The sequence below is a fragment of the Myotis brandtii genome, unplaced genomic scaffold (genome assembly GCF_000412655.1).
Source record: "Myotis brandtii unplaced genomic scaffold, ASM41265v1 scaffold397, whole genome shotgun sequence".
NCBI classification, from domain to species: Eukaryota; Metazoa; Chordata; class Mammalia; order Chiroptera; family Vespertilionidae; genus Myotis; species Myotis brandtii.
Window position 1 is genome coordinate 3955899 of NW_005365229.1, and position 17060 is coordinate 3972958.

Consider the following 17060-nt stretch of genomic DNA (forward strand, 5'->3'; position numbering starts at 1 on the left):
GGTTAGGCAAATGGTTTCTTAGATACATCACCAAAGCATAAGTGATACCCCTTCCCTCCCCGCCCCCCACCAAAAAAAAAGGAAAAAAAGAAAAAGAGATAAATTGGACTTCATCAAAATTTAAAACTTTGTATATCAAAGGACACCTTCAAGAAAATGAAAAGATAACTCACAGAATGACAGAAAATATTTACAAATCATATACCTGACATCACATATCCAGAATATATAAAGAACTCTTACAACTCAACAATAAAAAGACACATAACCCAATTAAAAATGGGCAAATAGCCTGGCTGCTGTGGCTAAATGGTTGAGCATTGACCCATGAATCAGGAGGTCACTGGTTCAATTCCTGGTCAGGGCACATGCTCAGGTTTTAGACTGGATCCCCAGTAGAGGGCATGCAGGAGGCAGCCGATCGATGTTTCTCTCTCATCAATGTTTCTATTTCTCTATCCCTCTCCCTTCCTCTCTCTCTCTAAAATCAATAAGATATATATTTTTTAAAAGGGCAAATAAGCTGAATAGACATTTCTCCAAAGATATACAAATGGCTAACATACGCATGAAAAGATACTCAACATCATTAGACACCAAGGAAATGCAAATAAAAAACATAATAAGATAGGCTTCACACTCAGTAGATGGCAATAAAAAATCCAATCAAAAAATGGACAAAGGACCTAAATAGACATTTTTCGAAAGAGGACATACAGAAGGCCAAGAGACATATGAAAACATGCTCAAAGTTACTAATCATCCAAGAGATGCAAATCAAAACGACAATGAGGTACCATCTCACACCTGCCAGAATGGCTATCATCAACAAATCAACTAACGACAAGTGCTGGAGAGGATGTGGAGAAAAAGGAACCATCCTTCACTGCTGGTGGGAATGCAGACTCATACATTTTAGAAGCCTTCATCCATCAAGGTAGGCAAGGGGCATGCTGCTCTTCAGGGGCTGGCCCCTTGGACACTTGTGTCTACCTCTCTGGCCTCCGAGGTCCTCCATAACCTGTCCTCAGCCACCGATGCAGCCTTCTTTGTCTTTATAACAATTTTTGTCTTAAAGTCTATCTTGTCTGATAGCATAGTCACTCCAGGTCTCCTCTGGTTACTGCTTACATGGAATATCTTTTCCCATCCTTTTACTTTCAACCTATTTATGTCCTTGAATCTAAAATGTGTTTCTTGTTGCCCGGCCAGTATGGTTCAGTGGTTGAGCACTGACCTATGAACTAGACAGTGGTCGGCAAACTCATTAGTCAACAGAGCCAAATATCAACAGTACAACGATTGAAATTTCTTTTGAGAGCCAAATTTTTTAAACTTAAACTATATAGGTAGGTACATTGTTATTAACTTAATTAGGGTACTCCTAAGGCTTAGGAAGAGCCACACTCAAGGGGCCAAAGAGCTGCATGTGGCTCGTGAGCCGCAGTTTGCCGACCACGGAACTAGGAGGTCACGGTTCAATTCCCGGACAGGACACATGCCTGGGTTGTAGACTCCATCCTGAGTAGGGGGCCTGCAGGTGGCCTATCAATGATTCTCTCTCATCATTTATGTTTCTATCTCTCTCTCCCTCTCCCTTTTTCTCTGAAATAAATATAAAAATTAAAATATATAAAAAGATTGTTAAAATGTGTCTCTTGTAGACAGCATATAGGCAGAACTTTTTTTTAAGGTTAATTCTGCTAATCTCTGTTTTGTGTGTGTGTGTAGTAAAATATACATAACAATAATAAAGTAAACAATTCAATGGCATTTAGTACATTCACAAGGTTTGCGACCATCACCTCTATCTAGAACATTTTCATCACCCCCAAAGAAACCCTAGATCCATCAGCAGTCACTCCCATTGCCCCCACCCCCCAGCCTCTGGCAAGCACTATTCCACTTTCTATCTCTAAGTCCAGATGTTTTATATAAACAGAATCATGCAATATGTGGTCTCTGTGTCTGTCCACTGCCACTCAGCACGATGACTTACAGTTTATCCATACTGTCAATTTGCCTCTCTTGCCTGGCATCAGCCCACCTTGGCCAGACTGGGCTCTCTCCTCTCTGACAGACACCAGGCGTGTTCTCACAGGGCTCTGGGTGCCTGATTTTGTTGAGGCCCCAATCCACCTCCGTTTCCTGCTCAGTTCAAATCTCTGCATAATAATAGTGATCACTACTGGGCACCTAGAATATGTGGAGCTCTGTCCTAAGCATACTTCCCATGAATTATCTCATTTAGTTTTAATTCTTGCAACAATCCGGGGAGGAGGAAACCATCACCAAGTTCCCACCCTTTCCAGTTGGGAAGTGGCAGCATGTTCAGTGCCCCACATACCTATGCCTTTCACTGACCCACTCTGCCCAAGACTGGCAAGTCCCCACTTTCTAACACTGTGACACCGAGTGGGTTCCTTAACCTTTCTGTGCTTCCATTTCCTCATCTATAAATTCATGATAATAATAACACCTGCCTCCAGAGGTGCTGTGAAGATGAAAGGAGCTAACAAAGATAGGTGTCTGACTCCTATCCCCTGAGGCCAGGCCAGCCTTCTCTAGGGTGGCTTAGCTCACATCCTGACCCTAAAAGGAAAGACAGACTAAGAACAAATGCTTCCCCCTGGCACCTGAGGATGCCTGAGGACCCTAGCCTGCCTTCTAGCTCATGGTCCGTGACCCTCCTCTGGGGATCAGCCAATATGACTGTCTCTTTCTGCCCCCAGCGTGCCCTGTGCTGGCTCCTGCCACTTGCTTCTCTAGAAAGGGCCCCTTCCCATCTCTGTCACCTTTCCAGAACCATCTCAAGTGCGTTAAACCTGACTCCTTTCCCCCAAAGCTCTGTTCCCAGTTCTCTTTATGGCACGTGCCTCAGAGTGGCTTCTCCATGTGATGGATGTTCTCCATCCTGTATATCCATCCGGATGAAAGGAGCTAACAAAGATAGGTGTCTAGCTTACCTGGCAAACAGTAAGCCCTTCCTTTCTGTGCCCGCCATACCTGCCATGCTGTCTTACTCTCTGGCCGGGTGGTCTTGGCTTGTGGCCTTTCCTGACTCCTATCCCCTGAGACCATGTCCTCAGTGCCCAGGAGGTTGACCCACAGGCACTACTGTGCTCACTTGCAACCATCACTTCTATCAATGGGAAAGTGACAGGAGACAGGGCAGGGTACTTATTCCCCAAGATGCAAAGTCTTCTCCAGGACTATAGGCTTTGATGGATAACCATGTGCTGAATGGGGAGGCAGGAGAGCACATGATCCAAGGCAGGCCCTGGGTCAGAGGCCTCAGCGCCTTCCCTGCTCCGCTGTGACTTGCTGCAGTACATCAGCAAATTAATGAACATTTCTGAGTGTCAGTTTCTCACATATAAAGCAGGATAATACTTCTTCCCACTTTTCACAGGGCTAGTTCCTGTAGATTTTTATTTACTTGCTTTCTGTCTGTCACCCTTGCTAGAACATGAACTCCTATTCACCATGACTACCATGATGCCTCCCTCATGGGAGGTCCTCAATTATTTTTTATTAAGATTCATATAACATAAAATAAACTACATTAAAGAGAATAATTCAGTAGCATTTTGTGCATTCACAGTGCAGCATCTAGTGCCAGACCATATACATCACCCCAAAAGGAGATCCTGTAACGAATAAGCAGTCACTCCTCATTCCCCTCTCTGTACAGCCGTGGCAACCACCAATCTGCTTTCTGTCGCTATGCGTGTGCCTATTCTGGACATTTCATACAATTGGAATCACATAATATGTGATCTTTGTGTCTGGCTTCTTTTCTCAGTACTTGACGATGAATGCAAGCTTGAAACTTTGGTTCTGCCTCACTCCCAAATGGGGAGGACCTATCACAAGAGGACACAGGGAAAAGGAGGTGTGATGCCTAGGAGGAGCCCAGGTGCGTTACCTTTTCTAAGGCTTCTTCATTGCCCTCCACCATCTTCCGGAGCTTTATCAGCTGCCACAGTTCCTGGGCAGGCCGGTTGGTCCCTTGGCTGCCCTCCAGCAGCATGGAGGTGGAAGGCATTTCATGCAGCATGGTCAGCTGGCTCTCTATCCTCTCGATACGGTTCACCACGTGGTCGAAGACATTGCTCAGCCTCTTCAGGGGCTGGACGGTGGGCTGACCATCTCCTTCCCGGGGCATTAACATGTTCGGTGAGGTCTGGAGGAAGTCCTCATCCCCTGAGAGGACCTTCTTGAGCTCAGCCATGTTGATGTGCTCCAGGATGCCATGGAGCACCAGGTGCAGGGCCTTGAAGTTCACCACACCATACTGCGGGATGGCAATGTTGACCAGCTCAGAGAACGAGAGCGCGAAGATCATATTGCCAGGGAGGTCAGTCGAGCTGGGGTTTGGGGCATCCATGGGGACGAGTGGTGGCCTTCAGTGGACCACGAGCTGCACAAACAAATGCTCAGAGACCCGGAGAGGCTATAAGTCACGGCAGTCAGGGGGAAAATGGCCTCTGTCCTGGCCAGAGCTCAGATGAGAGTTTTTGGTTGCTAGGATACCAAAGAACCTGGCAGTGGGCGTGCTTCCGAGGGTCTGGAGCGCAGCAGAGGAGGTACTCAGTTAATAGTTGATGAATGTTTGAACAAACGGCTGTTTCTTTTAATTCAAGCCCTTTGATTATGTAAGACCCAATGATCCTTTCCAAGAAGCATGCCGGGAAGGTGACAGAGAGGCAGCTCGCTTCTCAGAAGTCTCTAGAATCAGAACAGGAAAGTTCTTGGAGTTAGGAAAGCCCAGGTTTCAGGAACAGAACTTGAAGAGCTGCTGGTTGTGGGACAGTGGCCAAAGGCCACCCAGGTGTTCATTTCTGGAGCAGGAAGTTGAAAAGTGCGTGACGTAGTGGCTTTCGTCAGTTCTGAATTCTGCATGTCCCTGCCCCCCTCTCCACCCCCCAGAGACATGAGTGACCTCCTGAACTCTGCTGTGCTGCTCCTTGAGCTGGGACTCATCAAGACCCCAATGCTCTAAAGCCTTAAGGACATGGCCATGAGTCAGCTGCCGTAGAACTTGAAGGCTGCCTGGGCTGCAATATATTCAGGCCCTGCTTTTGTCAATTTTCAGGCAAGAAAATGGCAGCCTGCTGGTCCTGGTCTCCTAGGGAAGCCTGCAAGGAAAGCCCTGACTCAACCCCAGGAGCCCCCCTCCCCCAACTCCTGGGCCACCCCAAAATTCTTGGCATATAGTACACACTGTTTATACACAGCACACAGCATGAGCACCGCCCCCCCCAGGGTTTGAGTTGGCTTCCCCACAGAAAAAACAGTGGACGCCTGTCCACTTTAGGTTCATGCACATGACTTTCTCAGCAACTGTGTGACCATGTATAAATTACTTAACCTCTTTGAATCGCAGCTTCCCTGCCTGCTAAATGGGAAATAAAACCTCCCATGTGGAGTTCCCAGGAAGCAGTGTGTGTGTGTGGGGGGGGGGGGGGAGGAGGCAGCCAATCAATGATTCTCTCTCATCACCGATGTTTCTATCTCTCTCTCCATGGGGCATAGAAATGCTCCATTAAAGTGCCAGGCCCGTGTGGACCCAAAGACTTCTTTCCCACACTTAACCCAGTATCCTAGTCTTGCCAGTGATCATGGCCAAGGGAGAAGGAGCTCAGGAGACTCGTCTGAATTTAATGTAGGGACCTTTGCAGGAATGTTGTTTATTACTAACAGGTTCTTGACCTAACGTCAACAAATGCTTCTGCTGAGGCCTTTACTACTTTAGCTGCAAAACCTACTTCTTCGGAATAACAGAAACTGATGCTGGGACTCTCAGTGCTACAATACTCAGTTTGTTCTCTTCAGACACTCTTCATAACTGCTTAATTCCACTGAAGGAATTTATCCACCTTGAGAGGAAAAAAGAGACTCGCTCCTATTGTGATAAATGTATACATTCTCAGTTCTGTCTGGGCCCTACTTAGATACTACTTTTTGTGACAGCTTTATTGAGATTCTAGAGGCTTGGTGCACAGATTCGTGCACTGGTAGGGGCCCTCGGCCTGGCCTGTGCCCTCTCACAATCCAGGACCCCACCAGTGCATGATCAGGGCCAGAGAGGGACCACAGACAGGCTCTAGGGTGTATCTGTCCTGTCTTTCCCAGTCCTCATTGGCCTGACCTGAGCAGCAAGCTAACCTACTGGTTGAAGCTTCTGCCCCCTAGTGGTCAGTGTGTGTCATAGTGACCGGTTGAACAGTCGAATGGTCACTTAGGCTTTTATATATATAGATAATTCACATACCATACAATTCACCCATTTAAAATATATAATTCAGCTCTAGCTGGTTTGTTTCAGTGGCTAAAGCGTCGGCCTGTGGGCTGAAGGGTCCCAGGTTTGATTCCAGTCAAGAGCACATGCCCGGATTGCAGGTTTAATCCTCAGTAGGGGGCGTGCAGGAGGCAACCAATTGATGATTCTCTCTCATCATTGGTGTTTCTATCTCTCTCTCACTCGCCCTTCCTCTCTGAAATCAATAAAAAATGTATATTAAAAAATAAAGTATACAATTCAATAACTTTTATTATATTCACAGAGCCGTGCAATCATCACTACAATCTACTTACAAACATCTTCATCATCCTGAAAAGAAATGCTGCATTCATTAGCAGTCATTTCATTTCCCCAACTGCCAGCCCCTGGCAATCACTGATGTGTTTTCTGTTTCTATGGATTTGTCTGGACATTTCACATGACTGAATATGTGACCTTTTGTAACTGATTTCTTTTATTTAGCACAATGTTTTCAAAGTTCATCCAGGTTGTAGCATGTGTCAGCACTTCATTTCCGTTTACAACTGAACTAGAGGTCTGATGCACAAAATTCGTGCAAGAGTTGCCTTCCTTCCCCTGGCTGCCGGCACCAGCTTCCCTCTGGCACCCGGGATCCGGGCTTCCCTCACCCGGGGTTCGGGCTTCATCTGGAAGGTCACCCAGAAGGATGTCCAGTCTAATTAGCATATTATCCTTTTATTATTATAGATAATATTCTATTGTAGGGATAGACCAGTTTGCATATCCATTCATCCACTGATGGATATTTAGAACAATTCTACCTTTTAACTATTGTGAACAATGCTGCTATGGACAGTAGTATACAAGTTTTTGTTTGAGTACAAGTTTTCAGTTATTTTGTATCTCTACCTAGGAGTGGAATTGCTGCATCATAAGGTAACTAACTCTACTAGTATATTAGCACTTTGTGGAACTGCCAGACTGTTTTCCACAGCAATGCATTATTTTACATTCCCACCCACAGCAAATGAGGGTTCTCATTTCTCCCCATCATCACCAACACTTGTTAGTGTCCGTCTTTTCTATTATAGCCATCCTGGTGGATGTTGGATACCACTTGTTTTGTGGCTGTCAGACTTACAGCCACCTGTCACACACTCACTGTTCCCACTATCAGGAAATGCCTCCTCTTGCCACCACCTCCCTATAGCTGAGGGCAGACAAACTCAGTCCTCAGAACACTCAAAATAAGCATTCAAAATGATTGTTAGAGACTTCCAGATGTTTAAAATTACCAACCCTTCAGTGGATCGTGTTCCCCTGAAAAGACACCTCCAAAAAGACCCAAGCATAGGCTACCTGGGAAACCTCCCAGAGGGATCACCGACTCTTCATGTACACTCTTCTGGCCACAGTTCTCACAGCAGGGATAACACAACTGGAAAAGGTCATCCAAAATCTGTCTCCGGCCCTAGCAGATGTCATCAATGACACAACTTCTGCTCCAACAAACCAGGGGAAATGTAAATTCATGAGCAGATCATGAAACCCTGATTTTCCTCTTGGCTAACCAAGAAGCAAACGTTTCTTGCTACACTGATGTAAATACTTAATAAAGACCACAGATAAAGTAGAACAGTTCGTGATTAGGCTTTTTAAAAAAGCCACCTGCCCAAGCCAGTGTTGCTCAGTGGTTGAGCGTCGACCTATGAACCAGGAGATCATGGTTCAATTCCCAGTCAGGGTACATGCCCGTGTTGTGGGCTCGATCCCCAATGGGGGAGTGCAGGAGGTAGCCAATGAATGATTCTCTCTCATCAGTGCTGTTTCCATATTTCTCTCCCTCTCTCTTCCTCTTTGAAATCAATAAATATATATTTTTCTATTTTAAAAAATATTTATTATTAAAAGTATTGCATATGTCCCCCCTTTTCCCCATTGACCTCTTCTAGCCAGTCCCTGCCCTCAATAAAAATATGTACTTTTTAAAAAGCCACCTGGCTCTCCAGGAAGAGACCAGCTGGACTTGGGTGGGGGTAGTGTTTTCATAGCCTGGGTTCAGCAATTGAGGCCCCTGCCTTCAGGATCTGGTGCCAGTTCTATTTCTGATAACGGCCCATGTTACTGGTAGCCAATGTACTCTGTCCAGAGTCTTAGTGCAACAGCTGTCTTGTGAGAGGACTCAACAACTCACCTGCAAGACAGCAGAGGGTCTAATCGCAGCCCAGCTATGACAACATTCTCTGAACACCCTCCTGACCAGCAACACCTGGTATTGACAAAGCTCTGGATATGGTACATAGTGTTCTGAGGACTGCCTTCATCCACCCTTAGCTATGGGGTGGGGGGGGGGGCAAGGGGAGGCAGCTCCTGAGAGCAGGAACTGGCTAAGCATCAGAGGCTCTGCAGTTGGCTTAAGAGGGCCTTGGTACACTCCAGTGGACATAAACAATTTCACAGAACACCAGAACCAACAGGGCTGCTCTGCTCCCATGAAAGGCCAAGATAAGATCAGTCATAATTAGGTCTGAACTCAGACAAAAATAAGAATACTGTCCAAACCACAAACGTGACCAGATAGCCCACTATCCTGACTAATACAAGTGACCACTGCTTCTTGACCAACTAAAACTTTATCTGTGTCATTCCTTCTGCCTTCTAGATAAGATTGATTACAATATCCAATCACGGAATTAGCCCTGGTTCCTGACAGTACCCAATCCAGAACACCCCACCCCCACCCCCAGTCACCTAACATGGGCCAAAATCCCATCCTTAAAGTCTTTTTAACGTAACTCTCTTATGAGATGTCCCTGGATTCCCCACTGTGTCCTAAGAGTTGAAAATTCAAGGGTTGCCTTGACATCTTTGAGCCTCACAGGGCCCTTGAGTTCCCCTGTTCCTTTTGGATATGCCCCCCCAACCCCACCCAGCAGGAAAGGCTGCCCCCCCAGCTAGTTCCCCCACCAGCCAGACCAGCTGCACTCCACCCCAGTCGCAATCTGAGGGGCTTCAGTTCCCTGCCAGCTTGTGAAACTATTCAAACAAGCCAATCACCTCCTCCTGGAGGAACCAGGGGGCGCTCCACTCCCTTACTACAGAGCCTGCAGCCCACAGCCCCAGCTGATTCACTCTGTTCCTGATGACACCGGAGTGGCCCTGCCTGGCCTGTGCTGTCCTCTCCCTGCTCTGTGAGTATATGTGGCTAATAACTGCTGTTGATCTCACCTGTCTAGAGCAGGAGTCTCTCACACTCCAGCAGAGTGAAAGGGACCTATCAGAACACCCTTGTGGCAACAAGTCAGTAAACCTTTGTTCAACTACAGTAGGTTCCTGATGGTCTTGGTTGGAAAGGCTGGCCCTGCAAACTTGCAAAAAAACCTTGCAGTGATCAGAGCTTTTTGGATTTTGGAACTTCAGACAAAGGATTGTGGAGCTGTATTATTATGGAATCATAAGCAAGACTTTCCTACTTTGGCAAGGGATGATCAGGAGAAATGGGTAGTTTAGTACAGTCACACAGCCGGAGAGGTGAGTGTGAGGCCAGGCCAAGGGGCTCCGCAGGGGCCTTACAAAGACATGTGAATGATGGAATGTGAAGCAATTCTTGGTCATTGGGGGCTAAACTGGGTAGGGGGAGTAATGGCTCTTTGTCATTCTGGAGAGATGGCCAGCCGGCATCTAAAACCATTCCTGTGTCTGGGGAGGTCTCCACTTCAGGAGTCCTGTAGAAGGTGGAGTGTCAGTTACTAGTTGCCCAGCTTACTCTGAAGATAGGGCACGAGCATTTACGGAAATACCACAGTCAGTGCTGGAAGCTCCTGGGGCCCAGGGAATGTGTTCCTCTGGGATCCAAGAAAAAGAAGCTACTAAATCAGCTTAGGTTCCAACAGTTCAGAGAGGTGGGAACTCAGCTCAAAGAGCCCAATCTAGTCTCAGGCCTTCAAGGTAGAGGCTACAAGCCAACAAGATACTGATATGCTTCCTGGCACCCAGCACTCAGGCTGACACTGACTCTTCTTTCCTTCAACCAACGTTTACTGAGCACCTACTAGGCGCCAGGTGCTGTCTGTCCCTAAGTACAGAAAAGACCATAGTGAGCAGGTCAGAGGAGGTCTGATCTGGGGGGGAGGTGGGGGGAGGGAGATACACTCTTATTTTACAACAAAGAAATAAAATAACTTCAGGTAGTGATAGGAATTAGAAACATAAAACAAGACAAAATGAAAATGGGGGATGGGCACTAATTAAATAGGGTTGTTGGGGTAGCCAGCCTCCAAGATGGCTCCCAAAGATACCCCTGAGACTCACACCCTTGTGTGGTCTGCTCCCATCCTATCCCACCAAACTGGTCGTGTACCTTATACCACCAATGCATCTATGTACACACATGCACTCATTCATTTTACATTACAATATGGTAAGATTTTGGAAAGTTGTGTACGTCGCAGGTGATTTGATGCTGCTAAATTGAAACACATGGTAAAAATGCAAAAAAGAAAAAGCCAATGTGTTAGGCTTGAAAGGGTCCATTAACTTTAAAAATCATGTCATTTTAGCCCTAGCTGGTGTGGCTCAGTGGATAGAGCGTCGGCCTGCGGACTGAAGGGTCCCGGGTTCGATTCTGGTCAAGGGCACATGACTGGGTTTCGGGCTCAATCACTAGTGTGGGGCGTGCAGGAGGCAACCAATCAATGATTCTCTCTCATCATTGATGTTTCTATCTCTCCCTCTCCCTCTCCCTTTCTCTCTGAAAACAATAAAAATATATTTTTAAAAAAATCTCAGTCTCAGGTTCTCCCTTCAGACCAGACTAGCTTAAAAAAAAAAATCATGTCATTTTAGTTCCGGAAATAAACTAGTTCTTACAAAAATGAAAGACCTAAAGACCTGGCTGCTGTGTGGGAGAAGCCACGAGGCCATGCCACAGGATGTTCCCGGTTTCCTGGAGATTTGCTGGCCCCAGGGAGGACCCTGCTCTTAGGTCAACAGACAGCAGCTGTGGCCTGGCACTGCTCAGTTCTGATGGCAGAACCCCAATTCAGACAATTTCGGGATGAGCTTGTTACTGGGATATTCTTTGAATGGCTGGTTGGAGCCAAAAGCCAATTAACAGGATTGGAAACAGAAGTAGCATTTTTTTTTCTTCCAAATAAATTGAGGTCAGACATTAAATCAGTTATGTAAAGTGTCATTTTTCTGCTTTGTCAGGACAAGTCTTTTTTTTAAAAAAAAAAAAGAGAGAGAGAGAGAGAGAGAGAGAAAGAGGAAGGGAGAAACATCAATTTATTGTTCCACTTATTTATACAATCATTGGTTGCTCCTTGTTGGTTTTTTGTTTGTTTTTCTTTTCCCCATTGGTTGCTTCTTGCATGTGCCCTGGCCGGATATTGAACCCGAGATCCTAGCATATCAGGACAACTCTCTAACCAACTGAGCTACCTGGCCAGGACCCAGAAAGCCATTTTTCATGCTGGATAAATAGCTACAAATGATAACCAGGTGACCTTTCCTCTCTCACCCCAGGAAGAACTGACAGGAGGAAGGACTGCTGGTGAAGGATTAAGAAGAGGTTGTGCTGAGTGTCTGCTGTTTCTGGTTGCCTCGCATTAGACATTCTACTTATTTATAATGGGGGTGAAGGTGGAGGTGGGGGATTTCATAACAGATGCAGGCAGCTTGCCCCCTACTCAGAAGCTGAAAGTCCAATCAGATCTCCCCTCCCACCTCAATCTCATTTGTGGTTAGATGGGAAAAATTAACAAGGCAACTGCTGTCCCTGGTTCTGAATTTCAGGACCAATACTTTTTTTTTTTAACAAGAAAAAACAATCAAATTTAATTGCCTACATACATATGAGAACCCCACATATCTGAGCGAGTCAGAGACCCCACACACATGAGAGGTTCAGAGAGAGAAAGGGAAAATCAGGTATATCTGGCATTCTGAGCTCAGGCACCTGGGACTTCAGAGGGGAGGAAGGTCCTTGCAGGACGATAAGAGCAGATGTTCAGTAACTAGAAGTTTGTCCAGCCCTATAAGTAGGACAAACTATAAAAAATTATAAAACTATAAAAATTATTTTCGGTGATAACCCTTATTATGGGCAAGGCCTCTAATTTAAAGTCTTTTTTATTTTTTTTAAATATATTTTACTGATTTTTTACAGAGAGGAAGGGAGAAGGATAGAGAGTTAGAAACATCGATGAGAGAGGAACATCGATCAGCTGCCTCCTGCACACTCCCCACTGGGGATGTGCCCACAACCAAGGTACATGCCCTTGGCCGGAATCGAACCCGGGACCCTTCAGTCCGCAGGCCGACGCTCTATCCACTGAGCCAAACAGGTCAGGGCTAAAGTCTTTTTTTTAAATTGTTAACAGTATTACAGACTCTTCCATTCTCCCCCCTTTTGCCTCCCTCCACCTGGCCCATACCCCACCCCAGGCCTTCACCACACTATTATCTGTGTTCATGGTCTATGTATACATACTTTTTAAAAAGCCTCTTTAAATGCAAATTGGCTGGACTAACCTTCGGGAAGCTGTGGGGCCATAGGGTAAGCATCAGTCTGGGGGGTGGGGGTGGAAGTATAGTGACTCAGCCACTGAACATGTGAGGGAAGATATCTGATTCTAGCCACCTACCTCCCTGAGCCTCAGCTTTCTCAGCTCTCAAACTGGGTTAAGAGCCCTTATGTCACAGGAGGAAGGGCAGATAGAAAGGGAAGGGCAGATGGAAAGGTCGAGGGTCCCGTGGCTGGGTCCCTGGGCGGTGCAGTACTAACCTTCCCAAGCAGGCTGTCTAAGTCCCCCAGGCCCACACTCAGCTTTCTGGTTCCAACCTGAGCTGGGTTCCTTAAGCAAGGAATATAATTCTGAGAGCAACGATGGCCTTCAAATCAAGTCCTTTTCTGCTTAGGTAACCAGAGTAAGTTCCTGTAGCTTGTAACCAAGAAATCACAACTGGTCTAAAGTGCCCTTTTGTAAGGCTGGCTAAATGTCACAGTCAGGAAAACACAAATAGAACTCAGTGCTGAAGGACAGTGTGTGTCTAGGTTATAGTAAATCAGAGCGTGAACTCGCCGTGCCTCCTGAGGCTCACTCACCCAGGAGGGTATGTCCCAGTGGGAGGAATGGCTGCAGGTGCCCAAATTTCTTCTTGCGGGGGGTGGGGGGGCATAAAGTATTAGTTTACATTTGCACTGACCTGGACAGGGCACTGTCCAGTTTCCTTAACAAGACCTCAGACAAGAGGTTTCCAGGGCCTCTGAAAGATTCCCAGGGATCTGGGGCAATCTTCCTCCCCCCAATCACTCGTATCACATCCTTCATCAGACTTTTCCTCCTAAATATCTCCCAATTCCACCCACACCCCTTCTTGTCCACTGCCAGCCCTGACGTCCTTTGCTTAGGACAAGACAATCCAGTTGATGTGGTCTGTATGCTGCATGGCTCAGCCCACCTCTCACCTCAACTCACAGGAGCTCTTTCAATTCTCTGACCAACTCCCCAATCCTCACCCCAGCCCTGGCAACCACTATTCTACTTTCTGTCTCTATGACTTTGACTACTTAGGTACTTCATTATAAGTGGAATCATACAGTATTTCTCTTTCTGTGACTGGTTTATCTCACTTAGCATAAAGTCTTCAAGATTCATCCACATAGCAGCAACTGTCAGAATTTCCTTCCTTTTTAAAAAAAAATTGATTTCAGAGAGAAGAAGGGAGAGGAGAGAGGGATAGGAACATCAATGATGAGATGCCTCCTCTACGCCCCCCACTAGGGATCAAGCCCATACCTGGGCATGTGTCTTTGACCGTGAATCGAACCTGTGACCTTTCGGTGCACAGGAGGACACTCAACCACTGAGACACAAGCAGGGCAGTTTCCTTACTTTTTAGGCTGAGTCATATTCCAAAATACATATACTACATTTTGCTTATCTATTCATATGTCGCTGGATGATGAACTCCCGAGTTGCATCTGTATTTTGGCTATTATGAATAATGCTGCTATGAACACAGGAGTACTAATACCTGTTCAAGTTCCTGCTTTCAATTTTCTAACTCAGAAGTGGAGTTGCTGAATCATTTGGTAACTCTATGGTTCATTTTCTGAGGAACTGCCATACTGTTTCCAAGTGGCTGCATCAATTTACATCCTCACAAGCAGTGCACAAGGGTTCCAATTCCTCCACATCCTCACCTGAACTTCCTATTTTCTGATAAAGTCACCCTAATGGGTGTGAGATGATATTTCATGGTGGTTTTGAGTTGCATTTTCCTAATGACTAGTGATGTTGAGTATCTTTTCATGTATTTATTGGCCATTTGTAGACCTTCTTCAGAAAAATGTTTAAGTCCTTTGCCCATTTTTTTGTTTGCTTGTTTTTTGTGTGTTAACTCTCACCCAAGGATAGTTTTCCCATTGATTTTTAGAGAGAGTGGGAGGGAGGGAGAGAGAGTGAAAGAGAAAAACATCGATATGAGAAACACTGATTGGTTGCTTTTAGCATGTGCCTGACTGGGGCTGGGGATCGAGCCCGCAAGCTGAGCACGTGCTCTTGACAGGAATCGAACCCGGGACCCCTCAGTCTGCAGGCCGACACTCTATCCACTGAGCCAAACCAGCCAGGGCCACACAGCTTTTTCTTACACATAGCTATTAAGTGGCATGGCCAGTACTTTAATCTAAGATCTCAGCTGTCATCCTGCCTATCACTTATTCAATCATTTGTTCACTCAAAGAGTCTAATGAATGTTGACTATGTACCAGAAACTGTTCTGGGAACTAGAGAATATCAAACAGACAAGAGTCCTGCCCTCATGAAGACATCAAACAATTAAACCAACAGATAAATAAAGTACTTTAAATGATGTTACGTGTTATGAAGAAAATGAAGCAGGCAAAAAGACAATGGTGGCAGGTGCTCAGGTGTCTGTGGAGGTGACATCTGAACTGAGACCTAAAGAGGTTCCTGGAGCTCCTTCAGAACAGAGATCTTTGGTCTTCTTCTCTCTCTCTTTAGCACCAGTACACAGAGTCCAGTAAATAGTAGGGGCTCAGTAAATGTTTGCTAAATGGATAATAGGTGCAAAGGAGCTGTCAAGTCTCATGAGCCATGATAGAAATATTACAAAATAGACGTTAACATTGAAATCATTCATGTTTCTGTTTAGAATCATTTAACACTAAAATTTGAAGGTCTGGCAATACCGAGTGTTGGTTATGCTGTGACCAGCAGAATGGTCACATGCTCTGGTGGAGTGTAAATTGGCAGGAGCACTTTGGGGAAACAACGTGGTTAGGTCTACAAGGCTGAACATATGCACACGCTACGACCCAGCCATTCCACCCTTCAATGGACATCCAACAGAAATATAGTCATACCCTGCACCAGAATGCCTGTGACAGCAATATCATAATAGCCAGCAGTTCCCATGTGGGAATTATCCAGATGTCCTTGAACAGCAAAACAGACAAACTGTGCTATATGCACATAATGGATTATCCTACTGCAATGAGAATGAATACTAACAACTATGTGTAACAGTATGGATGATGTTCACAGTTATAAAACTGAGCAAAGGAAGCCATATACAAAAGAGCTCATCCTATATGAATCCATTTCTATAAAAAGTACAAAAGAGGAGAAAACTAATTTTTGTTGTTAGAAGTCAGGAGCGTGGTGACTCTGGGGTGACCTCTTGCTTCGAAGATGGCATGAGGCAGAGTTGCTGGAAATGGACACATTGGTGTGTTCATTTGGTGAATGTGCATCACCTTGTATGCTTCTGTTAAGAGTGCTATTCTGTTTCAAACGTTTGGGAATCTGCAACAATTCAAACAAATCAATTATCCAACAACGTGGATTCCACAGGGGTGGCGGGCTTCCTTCCTGTCCTGTGCTGAATGTAAAGACAGATTTTTGCAAAGAACAGCCTGAGCATGACAGCTTCCTCTCACCTTGTATGTGCTGCCTCACATCAGCTTTGGAGAGCAACTTGAGCAGTCAGGAGACCTTCAGTCAAATCACAAGAGCTGGGGTCTGCTAGCCACTGGCTCTGCAACTCTAAACATGCTACATCCTCCATTCAGCTTTAGGTAAAAGTGCATAGGCTCCTGGTGGGAATGAAGAGAGGAATGTGTGTAAAGTGCCTACCCTGGTGCATGGCACAAGGTAAGTGCTCAGGGATGCTAACTGAAACTCCCAAAATGATCACATGATTTTGTTTGAGGCTTTCAAACCAATGATGAATCAGCCTGATGGAAGGAAGGGGCGAAGGAAGGGGCTAAGGAGGAGGCAGAGGATTGTGGGAGGAGAGACTTACCCTTCATGATGCTCAGGCTCTGCCCCAGTGGACGGAACCCCTTTAGTAACCTGGAATGTTGCATTACAAAAGCTGCACACTATATGCTCCAACTGGCTCCAACCTGTAACAGAAGATACAAAAACAGGCAAAACAAATCTATTCGTAGGAGTTGTCTAGTGACTCCTTGTGGGAGGACAGTGATTAGAAGGGGGCACAGAGGAGGCTGCTGGGAGGATGGTCACACTCTGTGTCTTCTTAACCTGGTGCTGGTTGCACTAATAAGTGAGGTTCGTGAAAATGTATCAAGCTCAATACTGAAAATACGTGTCCTTTTCCTTATAGGTCTCAATGTAAGAATCTGGCCTAATTTAGGAGGCCAATGCCTTATCCATTAGGCCTAATTTAAATTCTGGCCTAAGAGAACTAAACTAGACGGATGAACACTACCCCCAGCCCTCTGTAATGTGGACTCCAA

General features: G+C 45.7%; 1 protein-coding gene across 10 annotated transcripts in view; it reads right to left on the reverse strand.

Annotated features, from left to right (window-relative positions):
- Nucleotides 1-16727, reverse strand: part of LOC102252331 (chromosome unknown open reading frame, human C16orf96) — a 49444-nt gene extending 32717 nt beyond the window's left edge. For 9 of the 10 annotated variants that reach the window (XM_014545119.1, XM_014545122.1, XM_014545117.1 and 6 more), the window contains exons 1-2: nt 16604-16727; nt 3929-4731 (exon numbers count right to left, since the gene is read on the reverse strand). In XM_014545119.1, coding sequence (XP_014400605.1) covers nt 3929-4390 — 462 coding nt within the window. In that variant the 5' untranslated portion in view covers nt 4391-4731; nt 16604-16727. The remainder of the gene's footprint in view (nt 1-3928; nt 4732-16603) is intronic. The other variant, XM_014545120.1, reaches the window with a different exon arrangement.
- Between the last annotated feature and the right edge of the window lie 333 nt (nt 16728-17060).